This window comes from Alexandromys fortis, unplaced genomic scaffold (genome assembly GCF_014885135.2).
Source record: "Alexandromys fortis isolate MF-2015 unplaced genomic scaffold, M_Fortis_MF-2015_v1.1 scaffold_62, whole genome shotgun sequence".
Lineage (NCBI taxonomy): Eukaryota > Metazoa > Chordata > Mammalia > Rodentia > Cricetidae > Alexandromys > Alexandromys fortis.
In genome coordinates this window covers 888,675-915,696 of record NW_026067942.1, presented here as the reverse complement: position 1 = coordinate 915,696, position 27,022 = coordinate 888,675, and the positions used below count along the sequence as shown (strand labels likewise).

The 27,022-nt window shown below is 45.5% G+C and overlaps 1 protein-coding gene across 2 annotated transcripts in view; it reads right to left on the bottom strand.

Annotated features, from left to right (window-relative positions):
- Nucleotides 1-23,409: 23,409 nt before the first annotated feature.
- The window catches only part of Slc30a10 (solute carrier family 30 member 10), a 12,659-nt gene continuing 9,046 nt past the window's right edge, over nucleotides 23,410-27,022 (bottom strand). For both annotated transcript variants that reach the window (XM_050148191.1, XM_050148190.1), the window contains exons 3-4: nucleotides 26,326-26,565; nucleotides 23,410-25,032 (exon numbers count right to left, since the gene is read on the bottom strand). In XM_050148191.1, coding sequence (XP_050004148.1) covers nucleotides 24,545-25,032; nucleotides 26,326-26,565 — 728 coding nt within the window. In that variant the 3' untranslated portion in view covers nucleotides 23,410-24,544. The remainder of the gene's footprint in view (nucleotides 25,033-26,325; nucleotides 26,566-27,022) is intronic.

The following is a 27,022-nucleotide window of genomic DNA, read 5'->3' as shown; positions in this document are numbered from 1 at the left end:
CTGAGTCATCTTCTTCAGCCCGCTGCACATTTTTGAATGAAAACAATCTTTCAGTTAAAATGCAAATTAAAAGTAATAAGACATGGGCCACTGACATGTATTGCCTCTGACTCTGAAGAACCTATTCTAATTTTTATGCTTTTATTTCTTTCTTCCTTTACAAAAATACCGTGAACAATCTGGGGCGGCAGGGAGGGGTGAGGGGAGATACATGCTTCTGTTTACAATGCAAAACGTTGATGCAACTATCTGTGAGTCAGGGACTACTGCCTTCTAACTTGGGAACTAGAAATTTTGGAGGGGCTAGAGAGAATGTTCCTTAATTCTGATCAACTATTGCCTTTGCAGAGGTTCCAGGGATCCAATCTCCTCTTCTGGCTTCACAGCATACACTCACACAGACACACATAGAAACATAAATAAAATGAAGTCTTTTTTAAAAATGAAAAAAAAGAAATTGATGCTCAGGTTATAATCTGTTTCATATTATTAAATTAAGTATTTGGGCCCAAATTCTACTGCATGGAACTAGGCTGTCAGGTGAGCTGCCCCAAGAGCCTTCTGAGACCTTAGAGAAAGTTAAACATGAGAGGCTAGGTTAGAGGCATTCGGTTATGCCTTACAAGGAAATCTGAAGTCTCTAGGTAGTCAAAGCAGAACCTTTAACCCCAGATATAAAGTTCATAGACGTAATTCTCAGAAACAAAGGTTTCCTTCCATGAGGTCATAGAAACAACATTCAAAACAAATCCAAACATCTAATAAAATGTTAGGCTAAAACCACAGTATTTTGTTGACTTGTTCCGTGTAAAATTTCACCTGGCAATAAAATTGACAACGAAGAAGTCAAAGCATTTTGAGTACTTGGAAAGTGGAGATGACACTGGTTCATTTTAAGGAAAAAGAAATCATTGCGCTCTTAAGTATACACCATATATTTATGTATGTATTGTGTGGGTGTGTATATGTATGTTTTCAAAGAATTAACCATTTCAGATACTTAGCGGTTGTCTGAGCACCTCTGTTTGCTTCCTGGGTTTTGCTACATGACATGCCTATTTTCTGAGCAGTACTCATTTGTCTGGCTCGGTTTCCTCAACTGAAGTTGGGGGAGGAAGTAACTGAGTATTAATTTCATAATCACAGGGACCAGTAGTATTTCCCAAATGCTCTTGGAAGAGGAACACCCATTAAACCGTCAATCCTGGGGCTGGAGCTATGGCGCAAGAATTAAGAGCATTACTGCTCTTTTGGAGGACCAGGCTTCAGCTCACAGCACCCACATGGCAGTTCACACACACCTGCAACTCCGGTTCTAAGAGATCCAACTCCGTCTTCTAGCATCTGTGAGCTCCTACACACTACAGTACACAGACATAGACTCAGGCGTACAAACAGATGCACACACACACATACACAAGATAAGTAAATCTAAGCAAAATGTTTAATTATCAATATTATTATATACATCCAAAAGAAGCAGAGAAGGACTCCATCTGAGGCCAGCTAAAACAGACTCTCAGAGCAGAGGCCTAGATAGGAGACCCTCCCAAGCAATTCCAACATCCAGCCAGCAGCTGAAACCACGTGACGCCACACACAGGCATATACAACATCTGCACACAAGAATCCAGAAGGAAACAGGTTCTCAGCCAGGTAATTCTACCAGCTTCATACAGGCTGCAGCGTTTAGACAAAACATAGCAGCCACAGAGGCAGCATGAGGGGACACACCCGCAGAGGCCTGCCAGGGGATCCATGGGAAGGGAAGAGCAGAGGACCCTTCTGACTGACTCAAGAGATGGAAGAGGGTTGTACTGAAAACTAAGTCGGGAAGGAAAAGGTACAGAGTGTCCACGTGAATTCTAACTGTGAACTTGGAATTTCTGCAGACAGCAGAGCCAGCTGAAGAATTCTTACCAGCATGACCAGATTTCTGTGGGGGTGGCCATGGGAACTTTGAAATAGAGATAGACAAGCAGTGATGTCCTTCAATGATGCCCCTCTTCTCCAATAGTCCCTGCCCCTATCTGACTCCTGTCTCCTGTTCATTTCTCTTCCCTCTAAGGTCTAAAAGACTCTGCTACATCTTTACTATATATTTTTTATTTTTTTACATTTATATATTTATGGGAGGGAGTGTACAGGCGTGAGGGGATCAGAGGACAGCTCGTAGGAGTATTTCAGCTCTCCGTCCATGATTGTGAGTTCCAGAAACTGAACTCGGCCATCAGACAGCAGGCAAGTGACTTACCCACTGAGCCATCTCAGGCAAGTGACTTACCCACTGAGCCATCTCAGGCAAGTGACTTTCCCACTGAGCCATCTCAGGCAAGTGACTTTCCCACTGAGCCATCTCCTGACCCTTCATCATCTTTTAGTTTGCCATAATCATAGCAAATTACACTCTCCACGTGGATGGCCCATCCCATAGCCCATGCTCTAGTGCCTGGGCTCCAATGACCTCCACTTCCCTGCAGCCACCCATCCTGTCACCATGAACTCTGTTACCCCTATCATCCACCCCATCACCTTGAGCTCTTTCACCTCCACGGTCTTCACCATGAACTCTGTCACCCCTATGGCCCACCCTATCAATCACCATGAACTCTGTCACCCCTATGGCCCACCCTATCAATCACCATGAACTCTCTGTCACCTCCATGCTCTTCGACTTCGATTTCCTACTCTTCTTTCCTCGTTCCTCATCCCATATCTGCTCTCCACCCTCATTGTCTCCCCTCCTGGCTGGCCCCACCCCACTCTTACGTGCTTCTGCGCAACTCTGATTTTCGACTCTCCTCCAGCCTCACCTGGCTATACCTCTTGTACAGAGAAGTTTGTTCATTTGGTGAAATAGAGTCCGTTAGATGGAGCCTCTCAAGCCGTGTGCCCTCAGCTACCAACTCACCTGCCTATTTACCGCTGTTGCTCGTCTCTCTGGTTCAAGATGCTTCTCCTACTAAACAACTGGATACCCATTCCCATTTTTGCACACTAGGAAAACTGAAATGAAGCACCATTCATTCTCCAGGTCCCTGCAACTGACCTGTTGATAAGCTGTCACTGAGAAAGCCCTAGTTGTCAGCTTCTTCTAAGCTGTGAGAGACAAGCATAAGTGAAGCAGCGCCCTGGGCGCCCGCTCTCAAGCGTTTGCATGACTGCAGAGGAAGGTTGGTGGTGGTCTGTCTCCTGATTTCCCAGTTGAACAGCAACAAGGAACCTGGTTAGCAACTTTTAAATTCTTTGTACCGTGTCCTAGTTCACCACTATCATCAAGCTGAGACAGCCGCGAATCATCTAAGAAGTGCCTATATTGAGGCCTACATCAGATTGGCTGTGGCGTGTCTGTGCAGGGATAGCTTGGTTGTACATTCATGAGGAAGTTTCAGTCCCCTCTCGGGGGCTGCATTCCCTAGGTAGGTAGATCTGGGCTGCGGGAGCCTGAGAGTGATCAACTAAGAAGCATTCCTCCATGGTTTCTACTTCAAGCTCCTGCCTTGGCTTCCCTCAGTGATGGGCTGTGACAGGCAAGATGAAATAAAACCTTTACTCCCCAAAGTTGTCTTTAGTCGGGGTATTTACCACAGCAATAGAGAAGGAAAGAACTGAGCTTGCTGATGGAGTCAGAAGGTGGGAAAGGGGAAAGGAAGTCACTGGCCCAAACACCGCTTTCACCCTCTTTGCTTCCTCAAAGCTACATAAGCTCACGTGAGCTCTCCACTGTACTCAGATAAGCTTCTAAATGTGGCAGGATTAAAGTCACATTCCTAGAGTCAACAGGGGGCTTTGGATTTAGGACTAAGGACACCTTAGCTACCTCAGTTAGCAGGATGACGGGCCTCACAGCTCCTCACCTCCATCCTCGGCAGTGTTTGAGAAATTGGTGCCCCCCATCCATTTTAGCCAAGTCAGCAGAAGGCTGGGGAAGCTTGGGACTTGGCTCATTTTTTTTTTTCTGAAAGATTTTAAAACTCTCTCGTTCCCATACATATTTGTTGTTCAAAGTGATGAATTTCAGAATGACAGCCCGTCATTCACTCTGCCTGTTTTCCGTGGCTTGAGGAAATGTGCGAGGACATGTGCATGCATGTGCACACAGACACAGAGAAGCCGGAGGGGGGGAGGGTGGAGCTGTGTACCATTTGTCCTACCTGTCCACATATTGTCATGTTCTCTGACTCCTTTCATTTCCCAAGTGGCTGGCCCTTGTTTTTCTCAGTTACACTTCCTTTCAGAATCAAATGCAAACTTCGGCTTCTCTCTGCAGAAAACACACAAGCATATGTCGTCTGCAGAGAGCCAGGGACCCCTGAGAACACTTCTGAGCACTCCTTTAAAATCTATATACCCCAATGGCATGTGTCTGTTCTAGCTTTTTTTTTCTTACATGATTTAAGCACACACACAGCTAAAAGTCCACTGATGGGTTTTTGTTTTTGCACCTAATATTTGCACCTAATAGTGGTCAAACTATCACAATAATGGAAAGACCCCAAGAGATGGTATATAATGTTGTGAGTGACTCCTTGGCTCTTCACTCTGCAATTTTTACAGGATTTCCACAGATGAAGAGGTTCATTCTGTGTTTGTCAACAAGCCAAAAGATTTAAGCAAAGACATTATCTTCTGGTAGCCAGGGAGACTTCCACTGCCTCAGAACCAGTTCCTGCAGCATTTTAGAGTTAAGCTTTACAGAGAAGCCAAGTAAAGGCTCATACATCTTGGAAGGAAAACCTGGTGTCTGCTTAGAAGATGTGGGCAGCAGGGATACTTATGTGCCCTGACACTTCTCAGTGCTCAGAACACTCGCGCATGCTACCTTTCATAACAACCCCACCCTAATGTGTAAGGCAGGTGGAACACTTGAATTATATTCATTCATTGATTAAAAAAAAAACCTTGAGTCCTGAGTGTGTTCACATATACCCAGGGGCTCACGACAGTCTCAAGTGGGAGGGCAGACGGGCGCATGAGGAGCCAGCTTTGACCCCAACTCCACTCTGCCCCACAAAGCCAAAGAAATTAAGGCAAATATGAGATGAGATGCCCTTTATAACCTGGCAATCCATTCATGTATATGGAGGTTGTAAAAAGCCCTTTTAGTCAGCATGTATGAAATTTCATCTTCACTGTTTCCAAAATTCCTAGTCTACCAATTCTTTTCTTTAAAATGTAATTGCCCTTGTGTTAGTCATGGAAGTTTAATCATTTGTGGAGAATGGAATGGCCCTATCTTTACCAAAGTTCCTGCAGTTACTTGGGTAAACAGTCCACAGCCATTTGTATTATTCCTTATGGGACAATGGGTTCAAAGTTATAAAATCTGGAAATATTTTACTAGAATGTTGCTATAGGCATTTCTTATTTTGGATCTCAGTTGTCTCCACCCACGACCGCATCTTTCAGGAGAAGAACTTTTATGACTACCCACAGAATGAACAAACCTTTTATGAAGCACGCCCAGACCCAGATTCTTCCGTAGAATGCAAATGATCCCATGGACTCGTTTCTTTATCCCACTTCCTGTTCTGTTCATGAGACACAACCACCTTCCTCTCAGCCCAGCTCTGTTCATGCAAGATACTCCCACCCTGGCTGCGACCGCCCCACAATGGCACGAGGGAGGCCAGCAGCCATGGGGTTGATCATGTGTTGGTCAGTGGAGGAGAACAGGTAAGAGAAACGTGGCTTGAGGCTGATGCAGATCTTCAATGCCAATGGCTATGAGAGACCGAATGAACGCAAGAGCATATGCTTGTATGTGTAGGTGTCTGTGTGCAGGCACATGTGTGCATGTGGGTGTGTATACACACTCATGTAGAGACCAGAGGTCAGCCTGGGGAGTCAATTGCTCTCCGCTTCATTTTTTTTTAAGATGGGGTCTAACTACATAGCCCTAGGCCAGATTGGCCTCAGACTCGGAAATCTTCCTGCTTCTGTCTCCCAAGTGTTAGGGTTGATGGGATGCACCACCACACCTGGCACCACCTCAGTTTTTGAGACAGGGTCCCTCACTGAATGTAGAGAAGTTGATGCAACAGGGTTAGCTAGGCAGCAAATGCTCGGTCTCTCCCACAGTGTTGGGATTGCGGCTTCTTTTGGTGAACTCTGGGGCTACAATCCGATACTTACGCTTATGTGGCTGAGCTATATCCCCATATTTCATGTGTATGAGTGTTTTCATGTATGTTTGTGTATCGGTGTGTATGTCCAGAATCCAAGGAAGTCAGAATAGGGTTTCAGACTCCCTGGATCTGAAGTTACAGGTGTTTGTAAGACAGCATGTATGTGAAACCAAACTCAGGATCTCTGCAAGAACAGCAAGTATTCTTAACCACTAAGCCCACTCTCCAGCACCTCCCGCTCCCCACCCTGTTCTAAAGTTGTTGTCTATTTTTTCTTTCATTTTCGTGTATATTGAGTGCTTTGTCTGCCTGTATGTCTGTGTACTGTGTGCATGCCTGGTACCTGGGTTTCAGTCACTCAAATGGAACCGTCATGATATGTACTGAGATCTGTATAGAGACTATCTCTTTTCACGGAGAGAATAGTTTAGTGGATGACCCAGATTTCTGAAGCCCATCATTACGTCAGTCTTTTCTCTCTGGATTTGTCTTTGGGCAGCTGACTGGATCTATACATCTACTTCTGAAAGTTTAAAATGGGTCTGCAAAGTGCTCCTGCCTCTCACAGTTTCGAGAGTAAGGTGAGTTGATACGTGTAAATCACTGTGGAAATGCTCAATATTATTAACACAATCAGTGTCTTGGGGACAGGGGCACCTCGGGGAAATGACTCAGTACAAAAATGGCTGAGGGCCTGAATTTGATTCCTAGAACCCATGTGTAAATCCAGATGTAGGAGTACACATCTGTAATTTCAGCACACTCCCCTGGAGAGGTAGGAAGTCAAGACAGAGGAATCACCTGTAAGTTTGCAGGCCAGCTTGTGTGGGTAGGCTGTACTGTGGCAAAATACAACAAAGCAGAAGGCAAGACTCCCAAGAATTGTCCTTTGACACTTCCCCTGACACACACACACACACACACACACACACACACACAGTGTGACACTTGCCAGCATACACACAGAGTAAAAAATTGTAAAACTTTTCTTGCAATCAAGATTTCTCTATGTAAATTTACTAAAATCAGGAGGTTTGGACAGTAACATGGCTCAGTAGGTGAAGGTGCCTGCCACTAAGGAGGCAATCTATGTTCAGTCACCCAGACTAACATGGTAGAAGGAGATTATATCTACATGTTATCCTCTGAACTCCACATGTGTGCTGTGCCACCTATATACCCCACACACGTTCATGCACACAGAATGTTTAAGGTAGTAGAGAATTCCCAGTGTCAACCTCTGGCCTCTACTTGTGCTAGAGGGATGGATCCAGGTATCTGTCAGGAGGCAAGCGAGGTCTTATGAAAACTTGAGTGGGACAAACCAGTAACTCCAGTACTCAGAAAACTGAGGTGGGCAATCCTTGAGTCCAAGCCTACCCTGGGAAACATCAAAACCCTGCTTTTAGTACAAAAGACACTAATGGTCTTCTGAACAGATTGTAAAACTCCCATTACAGAGGATGTAGGAGAAACAAACAGAGAGAAGCTACAGGGAGTTCAGTTATAAGAATAGAACCAAAATTCTCAACACAAGCCACAGCTGTACAAACAGAAGCCCTTGGGGCAGAGAAGAACAAAATAGTCAAGGAGAAAAAGACTAAGGGAGTCTGTGGAGAGAGAACTGGGACCCTGAAACAGAGAGAGGAGGTGAGAGAAAGCTGGGGCATAATTCTAAGGCGTCTTCCCTCAAATGCATAAGGTCCTGGGTTCATTCCTCAGCTCTGGAAAGAAATTATACCAGGAGTGATCGTCAGTTCAAGACCAATATGAGTTATATGATGAGACTCCCATTCTCCCAGGACTACAGAGTGAAAGATATATTAAAGAGGCAAAATAAATCTGGATTTTTAGCTTGTTGATTCAAGAGAGAATGAAAATCTGTGAGCATTCCTCACAGATTTTGATAGGATGTGGAATTTTATACAAAAATTCTTATCTGAGCCCGATTTTCCCCATGAAATAAAACTACTGCCTGCTTCCTTGTGTCAGAGTTTGGATGAAGGTTTTTTTTCTCCCATCTCTCACAAAATACATTTGCTCATTCTCAAAAATCAAATATAGAGACATGATTCCACACAGAACATATATGGATAGCAAGTAAAACATTTTTACCATTAAAAATGTCTCTTAGAAATTCATGAAGACTAGAAGATAAGTCAAAATAGCACACACCCTCAGTCACTATCAGTTGCTACAATTTCATAAACAGGCTGGTTTTGTCAACGAGGAAGAAAGTCAGAATACATCAAAACTATTTTAGCTTCAAAGAATGTAAGCATTTCTAGAAACATCTTTAAAATAACACAGATTGATTATAGTTGTAGGAATCTAGCTGCTGACTCTCTGGGAGCAGCGGCATTTGCCAGCTTTCTGGTAGTAAAAACAAAAGACCTGAGGCATTTAAGTCCCAAGAGGGAAAGGTGGGCTTTAGATCACTATTCGGGAAGTTCCAGTAAAGACAGAGTGACCACATAGCTTTGGGTCTTTTGTGACAACAGTATGTTACAGGGGATGTGACGCAAAACAAAACACATACCTCACAAGTGAGGGATCTGAGAGCAGAAGAGACCAGGCTCTCTCACAAGCTACTACAAGGGCATTCTCCCAAAAACCTCACATGAGGCTTCCGCACTCCGGGTTCCCACCACCCCTCTGTAAGGCCTCCCCGAAGACTGATCCAAGAACACGGGAACTCTGAAGACCTCAAACTATCTTCAAACCACAGTAGAAGCCTGATGAAATCAGGGCTTGTGTCCCAAGGTCGGGGTTTTTGTTTGTCCTGCTCTTTACTACAAGATAGCTGTCACAGCCAGTGTGCATTCAAGCAAGAAGGGGGCAAGGAGAAACCTCCCTCCCTCCCCATCTCGTGTGTGTGTGTGTGTGAGTGTGTGTGTGTGTGTCCGTCTGTCTGTCTGTCTGTCTGTCTGTCTGACTGACTGCCTGAATAAACAAAGCCTTTTCCAACCTTCCTCCTCAACCCAGAAAATTCTCAGGTGCTGCTGGGAAGGCGGGCATCTGCGTTCCCATGGGGGCCAGGTGAGAAAGAAGGCACTGGGGATAAATCTGTTCCGACCAACAGCAAATGTTGCCATTCCTGTTTCTGCTATTTTCTTTTTTGTTTAGCCAAGAGCTGCAATTTTAACATGCTTTTTAATTAGGTTCACACAGCAAATATTACATTTGTGTTTATTCTGTAAAACCCACATCCTATTTTTAGTTAGCTTTTCTTATTTTTATGTTGCTCATTCATAAAACAGTCTGCCCAAAACTTCCCAAATGCAGGAGTCAAGCTTCTAAAGGCACCTACTTACAACTTAATCATGAAGAAAGAGCTCTTAAATGTCTTATAAAATCTGAACTGGGGCTGTCAAGATGGCTGAGCAGATAAAGGTGATTGCTGCCAAGATAGCCTGAGTTCCACACCAGATGAACCACACAGCGGAGAGAACTGATTCCAAGTTGTCCTCTGATTTCCACATGTGTGTGAACAAACATAGAGAGAGAGAGAGAGAGAGAGAGAGAGAGAGAGAGAGAGAGAGAGAGAGAGAAATTTAATCATTTTAACTAAGGTAAGATGGAAAATATCTGATTAATATTATATCTTCCTAAAATAACCTAGAAACGAAAAGCATAATGCGGACAATACAAACAAGAGCCAAGGTTGTCCACGGGTCCTGAAGGTGCCAGAACACAGCTCATGACACCATCATACACTAGTTGGAAAATGTCCTTATTTATTTACTCCCTTTCAAGTATTGTGTAAGCATGTCCTCTTTCATGTTATCATGAACTTGCCTCCAGATCCATACATGTTTTTCCAACATTAAGACTTGGGAGTGGGATTGACTGTCTCCCAGCACTTGGGAGAGTGAGGTGGCAGGATTTTGAGGTGATGACCACCCTGAGCTAAACAGTAAGACTCTACCTAAAGACAGGCTTGAGGTATTTACTGTTGACAGGTGTCTCTATGAGCCCAATGTGTAAACTTCAGTCACCAGCAGCCTTCACCATGGCTCCACCCCAGAGCCTTCACCATGGCTCCACCCCAGAGCCTTCATCGTGGCTCCATCCCAGAACTTTCACCACAGTTTGTCAAGTGAACTGGCATTCATGGAGCCCAAGGACAAGGGCCAACTGAGTTCACCTCATTGCTTTCTCTTTCCTAAGATGGTCTTGCAAAGGTCCCAAGTCTGCCCTATCTTCAGTCTCCACCGTGTCTAATGCCTAGGCTCCTCCTTCCCACGTGACTCCCATGGGTGCTGCAAGGGCATGCACATTCCAGAATCTAAAGTCTCCCAAGTATCAACAAATCATTCTTTCATAACTTGTACTATATGAACTTGCAGTTCAGAACAGAGTGACAGACTGATGACCAAACACTTAGAGATGCTCACAAGAAGAAGGGCAACAGACACTCCCTACAACACTCCTTGCTCATCATAGTTGGGGTAAAGTTAGCCCGAGATGTCTTCTTTCCTTAGGGAAGAGCTTGCTCCATGTTGCTTTAAAGTCATGGGGGGGGGGAGTTACTTTCCTGGCGGTTCACAACACACACCCTCTTTTATGACAAGGTGCTTATGGATTCTAATGAACACTATTTTGATAAGGATAATTAATAGGCTCTCATACTTAAATAGCAATTACCAAACCATGGTTCTGCAAAGTCATCCTCTTTGTTTTCCCGAGCTTCCACCTTTGTCTTCCAGCCTAACACTTCCATTTATTTCACAAGCCTCTTCTTTCCCCGGTTCATACAAAAGCAGCTTTCATCTCTAAGGGAATAGAAGAGGATTTATTCTGGAGTCAAAGACAAGTGACCACGGCCCCAGAACATGAGACCCAGGTGTGCTGGCTGGTTGGTTTTATGTCAACTTGAGAGAAGCTAGAGTCATTTGGGAAGAGGGAAGCTCAACTCAGAAAACATCCCACCAGATTGGCTTATGGGCGAGCCTATGTTGTATTTTCTTGATTGATGATTGATGTGGGTGGGCCCAGCCCACTGTGAATAGTGCCACCCCTAGGATGGTGATCCTGGGGTATATAAGAAATCAAACTGAGCAAACCATAAGGAGAAAGCTAGTAAGCATCGCCCTCCATGGCCTCTGCATCTGCTCCTGCTTCCAGGTCCCTGCCCTGACTTCCCTCAATGATGAACTATTACCTAGAAGAACAAGATAAAATAAATTCTTTCCTCCCCAAGTTGCTTCTGGTCATGGTATTTTTTACTACAGCCATAGAAACCCTAATGTGTCTGGCTACCCCAAAGACCATGTCCCAATGTGGGAAGAGTTTCATGGCGTTTTCAGAGGAGCTGAGCTAGGAAAGTTACAAAGCCAGCCATGGTTTCAAGTACAGTGGTAGACAGTAACTCAGCAGGATCCTGTTACAGGGGACCAAGGGCTCTGATGTAGGCCTCAGAAGATCTAATGGGCTGCTGGAAGCTAGGGGTCCATTTGCATATTCCAACAAGGCTATTAGCTCATGGTCCCAGGGATGTTAGATGAAACAGGTGGACCATACATTGGACATTTAAGAGGATAAAGAAAGTTCAGCCAGTTGGGCTCTGGACCTGCAATGTTCTACCTCTTCACAATGACTGTAGTTTTAATCAGTCCATCGGCCATATAGACCTTTCCAGAGATGTGTCCTTTTCCTGAGGACTTCAGTTCACCTCCTCCCTCCCATGGCTTTTCTCGTTCCATATTATAATTTCCTAAATTGTGTGGTGTGCTGAAAAGAAAATGCTACAAAGAAAAATCCACCAATCCAGCTTCCCCATCCTCACTCGCTCCCTGCACTCCCTGACTCTCCTGTGAAGACTCAAGGAGCATCCGTGGAAGAGGAGATGGAAAGACTGTAAAGACCAAAGGATGCAGAGGAGTGTCGTGAAATGATGACTTCCAAACACAAGGCTACCACACTCATGAACTCACCGCAGCTGTGGCCGCCTGAGAAAACAACAGATAGAGCTGGTCAAAATTCCAGTATGGATGGGGCAGGAGCTGGCGAGGTCCCACCTCTAGGTGAGCGGCTCTTAGCAGTTGATGGCAGCCAGAAACAAAATAGCATTTTCCTCTGGGGGTGTGACTACTAGTAAGTCGGCCATGCTCCAGTGGGTGACTCTACACCACCCACATATAGGCAGTACTAACTGATTCAGTGAGATGTTGTTAACAAATGAAATAAAAAGGATTGAAGTTGAGAGGGGGCATGTTGAGTGATGTGGGAGTGTCATATATCAATCTGTTGATTTCATTGGTTAAGCAATAAAGAAACTGCTTGGCTGGCCCTGATAGGTTAAAACATAGGTGGGAGGAGTAAACAGAAGAGAATGCTGGGAGGAAGAGGAAGTGAGGTAAGACTTCTCAGACAGACTCCATAGCTCCTCTCAGAGACACATGCAATGAAGCTCCGACCTAGGATGGACTTAGGCTAGAATCTTCCCGGTAAGCGCACCTTGGGGTGCTTACACACATTATTAGAAATGGGCTAAATTAATATGTGAGAATTAGCCTAGAAGAGGCTAGATAGAAATGGGCCAAGCAGTCTTTAAATGAATACAGTTTGTGTGTTGTTATTTCGGGCATAAGCTGGCAGGCGGCTGGGGTGCTGGGGACGCAGCCCCGCCGCTCTTATTTCAACAGTTGAGGGAAACATGGGGCGTGGGAGCCACTGAGAGTTGGGAAAGAAATAATGGTGGATATGATAAAGATACAAATGAATGTGTGTAACATCCTAAAGAATTAGTTCAAGAAGGAGGTGGAGGGGGAGAAAGGAAGGAAGAAGGGAAAGAGGGAAAGAGAGAAAGAGGAAGGGGGAGGGAGCAAGATAGGGAGGGAGGGAACTCTGATGGAAACTCAGCCTAGGTCAAGTATGCCACCTGGGACATGACCCTCTAGGATGCGTTATCCCAGCCACTGCTGTGCTAGTGCTTTTTAATTAAACATTCAGTGTGTGTTAGATGTCCCTATAGGTTCAGAAGAGGGACATCCAGGGCCAGTAAACAGGACAGAGGCACTGGAATCCAAGATTTTGTTTCCCATCCTGGCTCCCCTGCAGCTGAGCTAAGCAACCCTCTCTAATCTTTTTTTCCTTGATAAAAATGAACACAAGGCTGAAGAGATGGCTCAGTGGGTAAGAGCATGTGTTACCCAAGCCCGAGGACTGAACCCACGTGTGAATGGTTACACCTGGAACCTCCGCGCTATGATTGGTAGAGGCAGGAGGATTGCTGGGACTAACTGGTCAGCAGCCTAGCTCCAGAGTCAGTGAGAGACCCTGTCTGAGGTGGAGACTGACAAAGAAGGACACCAATGCCATACTCTGGCATGTGCACACTCACACACACTCACACACACACACACACACACATGGGGAGGGTGCACTTTGCAGCAGTTCAGTAAGAATTTAACTAGATCTTAGGGTGGAGGGGGTGTGGTTTGATAATAAAGTGCTTGCCTGTCATATGTGAAGCCCTGGGTTCTGTTTCTAGCATCATCATCACACACACAGAGAGAGACAGAGACAGAGAGACAGAGAGACAGAAACAGAAATAGAGAGACAAATATCACATATACAGATCAAATACCTAGAACATAGGAACATAGAAATGCTAAGTCCCTGGAAATTTCTATTTAGGTTAACCACCCTATGGCGTTTTGTTATGGCAATCTGAGCAAGTATGTATGTACATCTATCAGCACCTGGTTTTGACCAGCTCTTTTTCCGGACCGTGGGATTTGTTTTCTGATCTCCTTTCAAGCAGAGGATTCTGATTTGTGAATCTACCCCTAAAGAAATAACCATCTATTTTTCAATTCTGAGCTAGTGTGGGATTTCTTTTAAGTGTTCTTCTTCATAGTGATGCCAGTTTCAGACATTCAACCTCCAAACAGTCAAAAAATCTGTCATCTCATGCAAGAATGTCAAATCAGTGTTTTTACTTAGATGTAATCTCTGCTCTCAAAAGCAGGCTATGTGTTTGAAGGGGGAAGATAATCCAGTGGCCTAGGAGTAGCAGTCAGTGCCCTTGGCACGGAAACAAGGGGACGGTGAGGTGGCAGCTGCTGCTATGGACGTTTCCTGAGCTCACATAAATAGCACATATGTGAATTTAGAAGCAGAGAGAGGGGAAAGTATAAAGAACTCTGTAGTTGGCATTAAGCAAAAATCCACACATATTCAACACCCAGAGGCAAACCAGGGTGTTTAAAGTCCACATAATTTCTTAAAGGAGATAAAGTTCATCAACAGAAGGGTGGGCATTTAATCAGTCTTTCTGTAGAAGGGAATATTATGGAAGTGTGAACCAAAGCAAGTCCTGTCTTGAAAAGACCCAGAATACACGGTTAACTGTTTTGGAAGTTGAGCTGAAAAAGCCAAACCTACATGATGATTGCACTGAGCTGTTTCCCTCTGTTGTCTGGAATTTTCTGAAATGCTTTGCACACGCCTGCTCCACTGGCATTCAGGAAGAGACACGGGTGTTTTAAGAAAGGCTTTGGAAAGAAAACTAAAAACTGAAGTGGGAAACGACAGCAGGAGACGCACCAGTCTCCCAAACAGAACAAAGGACACTCTTATCGAATGAGCACCAGGGGTGAAAACATCTGTTCCAAATTTGTCGACTTGAAAAGGATGTGGGTGTGGCAGCCTGTGCCTGGGCCAGTGCAAAGAGCCGATAGGACATCTGCTCCCCAACACGAGGTCGACTTGAGGGAGCCCCAGATATCTTGCTGATCATTCTTTCTGTTAGAGAGTGGAGCATGACTCGGGACATAAAGGGGCGCCCTCATGCGTGCAGGACAGTGTCAAAAGTCAAAACACCAGCATGATGCAAATAAGGTCTTGCGCCTTGCAGTCTGCACCCATGCCTTCATGCAGGTGTGGACATCAGGGTCCTAGGTGTTGGGTGTGCCTGCCTCCATGGTGAGGAGCCCCGTGTTGGCTCCATCTGTTTTCTCCCATCTCAGATACCCACAATGGTGACAGCAATGGAAGGTTCGGGCGGCAGGATAAGTGAGGACAAAGGAAAAAATAACTCAGGACTCTGCAGGTCTGATAACAGTTAAAGTCCTTTGGTTTGGGGTTTTGTTTGCATGCTCGTTTTTGGTTTTGGAAACAAACTCTCACAATGTAGCCCAGGCTGGCCTGGAACTTTCTATCCTCCCGTCTCAGATTTTTAAATGCCGGAGTTACAGTTATTTACTACCATGCCTGGCTTTGAAGTTATTTATTTTTTAACAGTTCCATAGGAGACAGAACAGAAGCATACATTTTCTCTAAGTCCTACAAGTCAAGGCAGCTGGAGGCAGAACCCTACAGAAGTGCTCATCAAGCCAACGCGCAGCACTTAGCCGTCTCTGGCTCTGCCAGGTATGTGCAGAACCTCAGTACCCTTTCATCTCACTCTGCTGGTAAAGAAGACACTGACACGCCAAGGTCACAGCTACTAAGAGGCTTTTGAGCCAGGATTTGAAAGCTCATCACCTACTTCATGAAAATGGACCAACGTGAGCTGGACATAGTAGCTCCCACCCTTCTGTGAGTTTGAGGCCAGCTGTCCTGTGCAGTGGACATAAACAATGTCTTCCACTCCTCCTGAGTCCCAGCGACAAACTGTGGTGGTGTTGGGACCATCTGGAGTCCTGGCCTCCAGCTGCTCTTCCCTGCTAGAGATCTTTCCTTTCCTTCTGATTTGAGTTACTAACGGCTGTGTCAAAGTTGTTTACCAGCTCTGCTACATGAGCACGTGTTGCCTTGGCCTGGAGGATCAGAGGATAAGGTTTTCACCTGTTGGCCCACTTGACTTTTGGGTATATAAGCCTCCATAGTGCTTTTGAATAAAGAGCTTCTTACCAGTGACTAGAGGTCCGTGTCTCTGTCTCTCTGTCTGTGTGTGTTTGTGTGTTTCAACCTCCAGCCCCTTGCCCGAAGCTTGGGAACTGTATGGTAGCGCATAGAGCACAGACAGGTACTGTGCGCTGCAAGGTGGTATTCCTCCAAAGCTCCTGCTGAGAGACAGGAGTTGCTCCTTTGTAGAGCACAGGTGAGGGGTCACAGGAGTGTGGGTGCTCCGCTGAAGAAGGTCTCTACTCAGCGGCGATGACAGCCTTCCCTCTTTGCGTAGCCATATAGAAAAAGCCCCCTCCCCGAGTTCTTCCCCACCTACAGCCTCTAGCGCCTCCCCCAAGGCTCCCGAGTAGACCTCGTGAATTAGGGCAGTATTATATACAGCTGGGTGGCAAGTGGCTGATACTCAGGTGCAGGTTACACGCCCCCCCCCACCTGATCCTGCTGTGATGGAAGACAAGGAGTCAGAAGCCCAGCTGTGAAGACCCCAACCCACAGAAGTCTTGAAGGTGGAGGCAGTTTGCCTCCAAAGACTGTCCTATACAACAGCAGCCTGGTGTGCATAGAGTTACAGGCTAGTCTGGGACACATAATGAGGCTATGTCCCTAAAGATAGATAGATGATAGATAGATAGATAGATAGATAGATAGATAGATAGATAGATAGATAGATAGATAGATAGATGATAGGCAGACAGATAATAGATGTTAGATACATAGATACATACATAATAGATAGAAGATAGATAGATAGATAGATAGATAGATAGATAGATAGATAGATAGATAGATAGATAGATAGGCACCCCTGCTATTTTCACTTAGGGTTGAAAACATGATAAAGGAAAAGCAGAGCCCCACTCTTAGATTATCAGTAGCGGTCAAGAAGAGACCCTGTGCTGGGCATGATGGCCCACGCCTTTGATCCCAGCACTAGGGAGGCAGAGACAGGTGGATCCTGAGTTTGAGGCCAGCCTGGTCTGCAGTGAGTTCCAGTACAGACAAACCTTCACAGAAAACACTTAAAAGAAGGAGGAGGAGGGACCCTGTGACCATGACGATATAAGGCAAAAAGCAAGTTCAGACTACAAGCATGTGTAAACACAGAAAGAACCAGAGCCCATGAGGCCACAGAACAACAGACGTCATCCTGGGTAACGCGAGTGGCCACTGCCTCCAGCTGAGACTTGAGCCCTTCTTCAGTCCCTCCTTCCATTTCAATCCAACTTGCGGGTGACCGGTCACAAAAATGAGTCCCTCTTGCTGACAGCATCCAAGCCAGAGCAAAGGCCTGCCTGCTATCAAGAACCTTGTCTCACATCACCTAGCAGGAGCCTGAACCCCACAACTGTCCTTTGAGTTCCCCTCTCACCAAGCTGGCCCCATAGTAAGTATGGAATGCAAGCCTCTACTTGTTTAACCCAGACATGATCCTAGAGGTGACTGGCCTGAGGGCCTTGTCAGAGTAGAGATCCACCCAGATTCAGAGAAGAGTTTGATGCCCCTGACTTGGAAGCCTGGGTTTGTTAACTGCATTGGTAATCTGTTCAAGGTGTTCTGAGTCTGACTGGAAAGGAAGAACAACTAGGCTTGAACCGTGGAATCTCCTGGAAGCCCATCAGCATGACGTGTGTTCTGATTTCCCAGGAATAGACTCCCTTGAATGTCTCTGGTATCTGATCAGGTCTGCGTTGCTCTTTGATGATACCCTACCTTCAGGGAGTTTAGTTTCTAGTTACAGGCAAGGTGTGTAACTCAATCCCTGCCCGTAATCCCAACTCTTGATGAACAGAAGCAGGAAAATCAGAAATACAAGGTCATTTGGGGCTCTATATTGAGTGTGAGGCCAGCCTAAGCTATGTGAGACCTGTACCCTAGGTATATAAATAATTGGTTGATTAATGAAATATCTAATCGAATACTATTCGATGCTAAACGTGTTGGTGTTGCCACTGCGAGTAGTGAATTAAAAATGAGAATACTTACATCTGCCATTTTGCTTACTAGCGGTAGCCTTTTAAAGAGGCCGGATGCTCCGCAAGCCAGCTCTTCTACGCTGGCCGTTTTCAGTCACGCTCTCCACAAGGAAGGAGTGTTGTTTTTCTTCTTTATACAGAAAGTGTGAGTGAAGTCTGAGAATTCTGTGTGTCCTCTGAGGCCGGACCACTGATGGTCAGAGAGCTAACACGAAAGCGCTAGGATTTAAACCCAGACGGAATGCTCAGACGCTCTACTTCATCGCATATCCTCCAGAACATGTGAACCGTTGTGATATTTCTTCCACACAGTCTGCTGCAACCCAAGTTCCATGGCCCCATGAGTCCAGTCAGGTCTCCCCACCTAGGAGGTGCTAGTGAGTGTAAATTGTTCGTACCGAAAGCAAAAGCCACACCACAGCTATTAAATTAACATCACTCGTCCCCAATACATTGTGTTGCTTTCTTTCTGAATGACTTTGAGGATCAGAACATGGCCACGAAGTCACAGTCACCCCTCCAGCAGGATCGTTTTTGGAGGGTGGGGGGTGGTGGTTAGGGGTGGGGAGCAGTTTCCTGACAGCGATAAGAGGCTTGCTTGTTATCATGACCCTCCCCGGCCTGTATTGAGGCCCCACTTCTGAGGGGTCCCTGCCCGTTGCTCAGGCCTCCTCTCTGGAAAGACACAGCCAAAGATCTGAAGCAGCTTGCAAATTTACTTTTTGTAGAGCCAGTGTGAAGTCTTTTGGCTTTAAATCAGTGATCCTTCTGGCTCTGACACACTGGCTTTGTGGTGGAAAACCAGGAGAGGGCCTCACTCCAGACAAGAAAGACACGGCTGTGCTGTCACGCCCAGGGCGGGTCGGGATCCGCTCAGACTCTTGGGTAGGAGGTTGAGGGCTGAAGTCTATAGTCCACAGCAGGGTCAAAGTAACAGCTGACACAGGAGGCAGCCCTGAGCGGAAACAACGCAGGAAATGTACATTTTTATTGGCTGTGTGTTTGCCGGCAAGTCTGCAGGGCCATGTGTGCGCAGTTCCTGTGGCAGAAGAAAGTGTCATCTCTCCTGGAACTGGAGCTGCAGGCGGTTATAAGCCTCCACATGGGTGCTGACAACATGCAAGAGCAGCAAGCACCCTTAATTCCTGAGCCAACTCTCCAGCCCTGGTAAATGTCCCTGGAAAGGTGAAATGTCTCTTTGGCAGGCAGGCAGCGGGTCACAGTGACAAGCCCATTCCCCACTCCTAGGCCGTGTTAAACTACACTTCCTAACTAGTGACGCTCCCACACACCAGCGTTCTTCAGGTGTCTCTGTGTGATGTTTATCAACTGAGGGGAAAGCAGGCGGGGGAGGGGAGGGGGGCTCAGCACTGAGGAAGGAAAACCAGCTTTAAAGTCAGGTGACTGCATAGTGACTGTGGCGTGTCCACAGCCTCTGAGAGCAGCTGCAGGACAGTTCTCCGTCACAGTGAACAGAGCTTAGAGTGCCAGGTAGGGTGCAGGGGGGTTCATGTCAGGCAAGACACTTCCTCAGAAGAATGCAGAACTTTGTGTATTCGAGTACCAGTGTGTGTGTGTCTGTGTGTGTGTGTTTATGTGTTTGTGTGTATGTGTTTATATGTATGTGTGTGTTTTCATGTTTAATGTATATTTATGCGTTCATGTGTGTGTTTATGTGTTTGTGTATGTGTGTATGTCTATGAGTGTGTTTAGGCCACACACAGTTATGTGTTTAGTGGTCAATGTCAAGTGTCTTCCTTAATCATTCTCCATTTTATTTTTTGAAACATAGTCTCCCACTTGGAAGAATGTTCCCCCAAATCCCATGTATCAATATATAATTCCCAACCTATTACCAACAGGAAGGTGCTAGAAATATTTAGAGGTGGGGCCTACAGATCTCCCCAGCTCTGGGGTAAGCCAGTAGAGCAAAGAGGGAGACTGTGACTCTACTCCTCCTTGTTTTGCCCCCCAGCTATGAGGTGAGAAGATCTTTGGCATGCCTGCAGGCTCCCAGCATGACGTACCATCTCCTGCGCAGGCTCCCAAATGGCAGGGATGATTGCTCATGAACCAGAACCTCCAAAATTCCGAGCCAAGACGAGAGGTCTCTCTTTAAGTTGCCATCTCAGGTACCTGATACCGTCATGGAAAACGGATAGATGAGGCCTATGGTGCTGCCGGACGGAGGTGTTGGGGAGCTGGAAAGTAAAGAGACCAGCTAGGCCCCAGCTGTGGAAACCAGACCGAGACGTTAAGTAACGAATTAGCCACCCCGAAAAATGAATTAGCCACCACAAATGACAAAGACTCCACGAATTCTACTGCTTTGAGTAGTCTGTTTAATTCCCACAGAAACAGTTCATTTTCAGCACCATTGAACATTCTCCCCCTGAAACAGGCACGTATCATACATTGTGTATATGTACAACATGTATATGTTGTGAGAATTACATACAATCAGCAAGGAGTTATGAAACTCTTTACCTTAAAATGTTAACAATCCCCGCAAGGTGACGGTTACACTTTGGCAGACCTGCCCTTGAGAAGAGAAGGGGGATTTTAAGCAACAAAACTCCACAATACTGTAACAGAACCTCAGGCCTCCAGTAGGATTGGCTCCCCCTTAACAATCATCTTTTTCTGGACTGGGACCACTACATTTAGGGTAGGTTCAGCGTCTTTGGCCCAAGGCGCCAGTCCTACTGACTTAGCCGAGAAAATTCCATGTAAATAAGAAAAGTGGGGGTGGGGGTGGGACGATTAGGGAGAGGGGAAGTGTCAGAAAAAAGAAAGGAAGCTGCTCCAAATCCAAGAACATTGTATACATTGAGGGTTTTCGTCTGATGCAAGTTCAGTTTAAGAAACTTTTCTTGGTTGAAGAACCTTGTTCCTACTCACGGTCACCTGACTGGAAATAAACTCAGGTGCACCAAAGGGTGACAGGAGACCAGGCAAGGGCACAGAGATGGAGAAGGCACACTGTCAGTCAGTGATCTCCAACGAGATTCAAAACCCAAATCAAAATGTAACCTAACTGAAATCTCAGGTAGAAAGGCGAGCCTCGAACTCACGTCAAGGAAAACTTAAACTGCTGGGTTACTACGTGCTTGGCTCTTGGGGTAGTTCAGCGTTTGAGTGGATGCCCACCTAGCAAGGCTGGGGCTTCTAGCCTCGGCACAATAAATGAAATAGCTTTTAGCATATTGCTTGTAAGCAGTGACTCCTAACCCAAAAGAGGGGGTGAATGCCTACAACCCCCAGACTCAGGAGGTGGAAGCTGGGGTGGAGAGCTTCAGGCCCACCTGGGAGACAGGGGGTAGTGAATCTTGCAGAATGAAGGACACTAAAAACCTTGTTGGGCTGGGATGGGGGAGGGTTCCTTCAATAATGCTCAAGCAAGGTTAGAGTTAGTAGTTTAAAACAGAAAGGGACACGAAACTCCCCAGGGAATACATAGCAATGTCCAGAGGCACTTTTAGCTGTCATAGGTTGGGAAGATGATTTAGGATTCGTGATAAGAAGTCAATAATGCTACTAAATAACATGTGATACCTAACAGGGCCTGCCACACTAAACTTAGAATGTTAGCATGTCGGGATGGAGACACCTGACAAAGGCAAACACGCACTCCATGGAATCTTGGAGTTCCTAATTTACAGGGTGTGTGTGTGTGTGTGTGTGTGTGTGTGTGTGTGTGTGTGTGTGTTTACAATGGAGACTGGTAGCCCTGTGAGTGTTTATAATAACCTAATGTCAAAAAATAAAGATCCCAGTTTTTAAAACTAAGATTAGCAGATGGGAAATGAAACAAAGCAATCAGTCCCAGTAACTGGTGCTGGAAGGAAGTGATGAGTTGTCCACAGACAACCAAAGACAGGAAGGCAAGAAAAATCCTAGATGGGCAAAGGACAAGTCAGCATGAAGGACACCCAGTCCTGACCTGTCCCACAGAGGGTGTAATGCGTGTTATTAAAAAAAAAAATCTTTGAGATTGGGAATTTAGCTCAACAGTTGAGCGTATGCCTCATAACCTTGAAGGTTCTGGCAACAATTGATCTCCACCACTTTAGGGGGAAAACCAAGAAGACAAGCAGGATGGAAGGGCAGGCAGGAGGCCTGGGGCTGGGGTTCTAGGATGCACCTAAGCCTGCAGGAACAGGGGCTGAGGGTCACTATTTACCTAAGCTCAAAGAAAGAAGGTTGTCCTGTTCACCGGGTGCATGCTGATTGCTGATTCAGGGAGGGGAGATACCATGTACTGCCCTCAGAGAATTAAAACAAAAAACAAGACAATCAATGGCCCAGGAAACCCCAAACAAAAATATCACATATCCAGGGCTGGAGGTGCAGAAGACAGCCATGTAGCAAAAACACTGCATCCCCTCTACTTGTTTGCACGTTATTAAACACACTTTGGCTGTCTTCAAAAAAGCCGTATTTCACACTGGTTTCTGTCTCTAATTTGCTGTGTAAGTATCAACCAAGATCATTTTTCTGAGGCTAGGTTTAATTGTATTGGAATTAAATGTATTTTCTTTCCAGAAAAAATTTACTTCAGAGACTAAAGAATGTTATTTACATGCAAACTAAAATACATTTCTTTAGCCAGTAGCAGGAAAACTGTAGAATTACAGATTTTCCTTTAACTACAAGGTAGATTGGTATGAATTCAGATTGGTTAAGTTAAAGACAAATTTCTCCTTTGGCTTCAGCCAGGGCATTAAACGTGTTTACATGGAGGAATCTGCTCACACATGACCACGCTAGGCTCCTAGGGAGTCCATTCATCCCTCTGTCACACATTTGATGCCCAAAGTAGAAATTTTGTCTTGGCTCCTCTCTGGTTTATAAAGTGCATATAATCTAACGCAATAAACTTCTGGGAATTAAAAAGGTTTTAAATATTTTTCTATTTACCTATGGATGGTTGATTTAAATTCAATCAACTTCTAAGGAATAAACAATTTTTTTAGACTCCAGACCACAGCTGCCCAACAGCCTCCAAATTTAAGACTAATAATTAAGAAAACAAACAAAACCAAAAAACTGACTCTCACTATTTTGCCTGAATTCCTGGGTTCAATTGACTTTCCTTCCTCAACCGCCTGAGTAGCTGGGGCTGCAGGCATGTGTCACCACGCCCAAAAAAGACATTTTCTTTAATATGGTGCTTGTACTGGAAAATGTAGGTGCCATTTCTGTGACCATCCACCTCTTCTGATGAATCCTGTGTTGTTTCTCCATAGGATCAAAGCTGATGGCCTAGGACAAGATCACTTTCTGTCGACCTTGAAACTTGTCCAACTCAGAGGGGCTCCCTATGTCAGACATCCCCATCTCATATTTCTGAGGCTTTGGTTAAAGGAGGATGCCCAAACAAGGTGTAAAACACATGACAGACATTTCTGCACTTTCTCCTACCAATGCAGTTCAGCTATATGTCTAAATCAGATCATCATCAATTTATTTGAACTTGGTAACATAGGCCACAGACATAAAACTTTAAGTGCCACCAAACACATTAAAAATCAGCAATCAAATTACTTTTCATTTCTTGGTTGGATATCAACTTTTCCATACAGTTACTAGTTGGCAACTATAATAAATACTTTTAAATATGCCTAATTAAAGCAGAGACAGGCTAGCTTGTTTATTTAGCAGGAATGAGTATTCTTCTGTCCCCTGGAATATTCATCATCCCCCTGGTCGATGCTACATGGATCAATGTGATCATAAAACCATTGTCAGAACAGAACAGTAAGCGGCAGCTATTGTACCAGGAGACTCTCAGAAATGGTAAGTCAGTAAGAAAGTAGAAGCCTGTCCCCACACTTCTGAGTGTAAAGAATGTGTTACACTATTAAACACCTGCAACTCACCGCAGCTACAGCTTCGTTTTCAGCAGAAAGTAGACGTTAGCCCCCTCACACCTCACAGAACAAAGGGACGGTCCAAAACCCACTTTTCCCGCCACTGCAGCAAAGTCTACCTCCTCTAATGTGTTGAGAGGCATCCTGCTTGTCCACCCTATCACTATGCGTTTTGCATTTATTTATTAGGCATCTGTTTCTCATGGTCCAAGAATGGACCTAGGAATATATATTTCTGCAGTGCTACAAATCGCCGACTTTCGATCTTTGGGGGGAAGACAGGAAATCATAGTTCATGTGCTTTCATTTTTTTCCCTACCCACTGAAGCTTTGAGCTCACCTGAGAGTCAGCTATAAGTTCTGATCAGTTTCAAAGCAAGGGCTAGCGGGCACATCTCGTAACAGAGCAGTTCCTTAGCACGCCCGAGCCCCGACACCACAAGACTGACTTTGAGTCCTGAGTCCCAGCCTTCGACGTCCCTGACACATATGCTAGGGAAGCCTAGTTTAGGAAACTGTCACAGGGAAGCATGAGACACGCAGGGTGGTGTAAAGGGGTGAGCCACCACATAAAAACCAGAAGGCTTGCCGCACTCACATCTCAAACGTCCGACCCCCACTGACAGGGTACATGCCCACAAAGCTCTTTCCACAAGCAGAGCTGGTGACCCAAAGTGCTTGTCCCGACAGTCTGATTTTGTGTGGGCACCCACTAAAAATGAGTACTGTTTTCCCAATGTTGTCCCTCTTGAGTCTTGCTAAGAGTCTGCCCTTGCTGCCTTGGAGAGCCATCCAAAACCATATCAATGGTCACTTCCTGAGCATCGCTTATGCTTCGGTAGGTCTCTCGAGGGGGCCCACCGTTCTGCTCGGCACAGCCATTGACGAGAGCCAGTGGCAGTGTCCCCGGGGGACAGCACAGCTTCTTAGCGCAGCTCTGGTAGATGCAGGGGGCACTGCAGTTCAGCAAGAAGTCCTTCTGCTCCAGGGTTTCCTTCAAGTCCACTGCTTCAAACTGGATGGTCACACTGTGGATTCCAGCATGGTGGAAGATCTCTCGGATTTTTCTGCTGGCATCCTGGTACCCGGTGTCCTTCTGGTACTTGATGTGCAGGGTAGCAATGATCTTCCCACTTATCAGTTCCCAGACATGCACTTCGTGCACACTGCTGATTCCAGGCACGCTGGAGAGCTTGCTCACTACAAGAGACAGGAGCAGACAACAGCCAAGAGTGAATGCTGGAACAGAATCTTGGAATCATGGGAGGGACCTATGTCCTGATCTTGCCCACCAAGACTGTGTTTATCACAGACAATAGGAAGAAGAACTGCCCTCAAGAGTCTATTTTCTCATAATCACCCTTACCTCTGATTTCCTACATCATGCAGTGTTAGCCTATAAATAACTCAAGAGCCTGAGGAAAAAATGGTAAGTTCAAGATCAGTGTCAGTAAGTTATAGAGCAGCCTGGGCTACATGTACACAGTCTGTTCCAAGGTAGCCTGGTCTACACAGCAAATTCCATGCCAGTCAGGACAACATAGGGAGACCCTATCTCAGATAGATAGATGGATGGATAGATAGATAGATAGATAGATAGATAGATAGATAGATAACAGGTGAATAGATAGATAGGGTACAGATAGATGGGTGATAAACAGGTAATTGATAGATGATAAATAGATACATAGTGATACAGAGATTAATAGATGATTGATAAATTGATATGTAGATGAAAGATAGGTAGATGGATGATTGGATAGATCAATAAATGACTAGATGATAGAGATAGGTAGATGACAGACTTACAGACAGGCAGATAGATAAGCAGACAGGCAGGCAGACAGGCAGACAGATGGGCTAGTGTAGCGGCATGGATCAAAATCACTTACCAGAGTGCGACTTCTAGGCATATATTCAAAGTCTATGAAACCTATAGCCTCTGAGGCACATAACCAAGGTAGGCATCTGAGCAAAGCAAATGATAAGGCTTCACCTTAGACTGAGGAAAGGTCCTTTAATACGGCCTTTTCACAGTGTACTCTGCCACTGAATTCATGCCCTGGTTCATGCATGTCAACTAACTGGAAGTCATTATCTATAGCATGAATGATTCATCTCTCAGGGGGCAAAAAGGTATAAATTTAAAAAGGTAAAAAGATCTAGGTCTTGCAAAGTGACCTTAATAGAATTAAAACGCACCCTTGTCATGAGGTCAAACAGTCCAGCAGTGCGTTTTGCCTAAGCTTTACATTCTCAAAAATTTGCAAGTTAGAGAATTGTGCTACAAAGGACCTTTGGTTCTTGAAGCTATGAATTATCATCCAGACCGCAAGCCACATGAAGCGTGCCTCCACCACATGGAGATGTAACGTGCTTCAGAACACACCAATCAAGCAATGCTCTGGGACCCTAACTGGAAGAAGAACTCAATTCCTCTGGATTGAGCGATGCTAAAGTGTCAAGGGTCCCCTCTACACGCAGTCCACTTACTCAGCTCTTCCATGTTAAGTCCCTTGGGGACCATCTGCAGCAGGATGACAGCAGTCTCCTTAATCAGAGGAAAAGCAGATGACAAAATAATAATGACCATGATGATAGTCAAACTGGGGTCAATGTAGCATTCCCAGTTACACGGGTCTTCAGGTCTCAGCGGACGAACATAGAATATGATGGCCGTGATGACCACGATCACAGACCCTAAGGCATCTCCCATCACGTGCAAAAGAACACCTGCCAGGAAGGAAGGCAAACCAGTAAGTCCCAGAGCCGAGGGTTGGAGCCACATGACAATCAGTGATCCCAGCTCACAAACCTTAGAGCGCTGAATAGGTCAGAATTTAAAACAACAACAACAAGCCCAGTGTGTGATAGACACCTGTAACCTCAGCATTTGGGAGGCTGAGGCAGGAGGACAGCCTAAGCTACGTAGTAAGATGATCTTAAAACAAACAATATACAATATATACAATAGAAACTACTCAGAAAACAAAATCTCAGGACAGAGCCATGTGATAGTTCAAGCAAGTGGGGAGCACCTGCTACCTGGGGTTGGTTGCCAGGACCATGTGTAGAACAATGTGGCATTCCTGCAAGGTGGTCCCTGTCCTCTACCTTCCACATGTACACCCACACATTCTCATTCTCTCTCTCTCTCTCTCTCTCTCTCTCTCTCTCTCTCTCTCTCTCT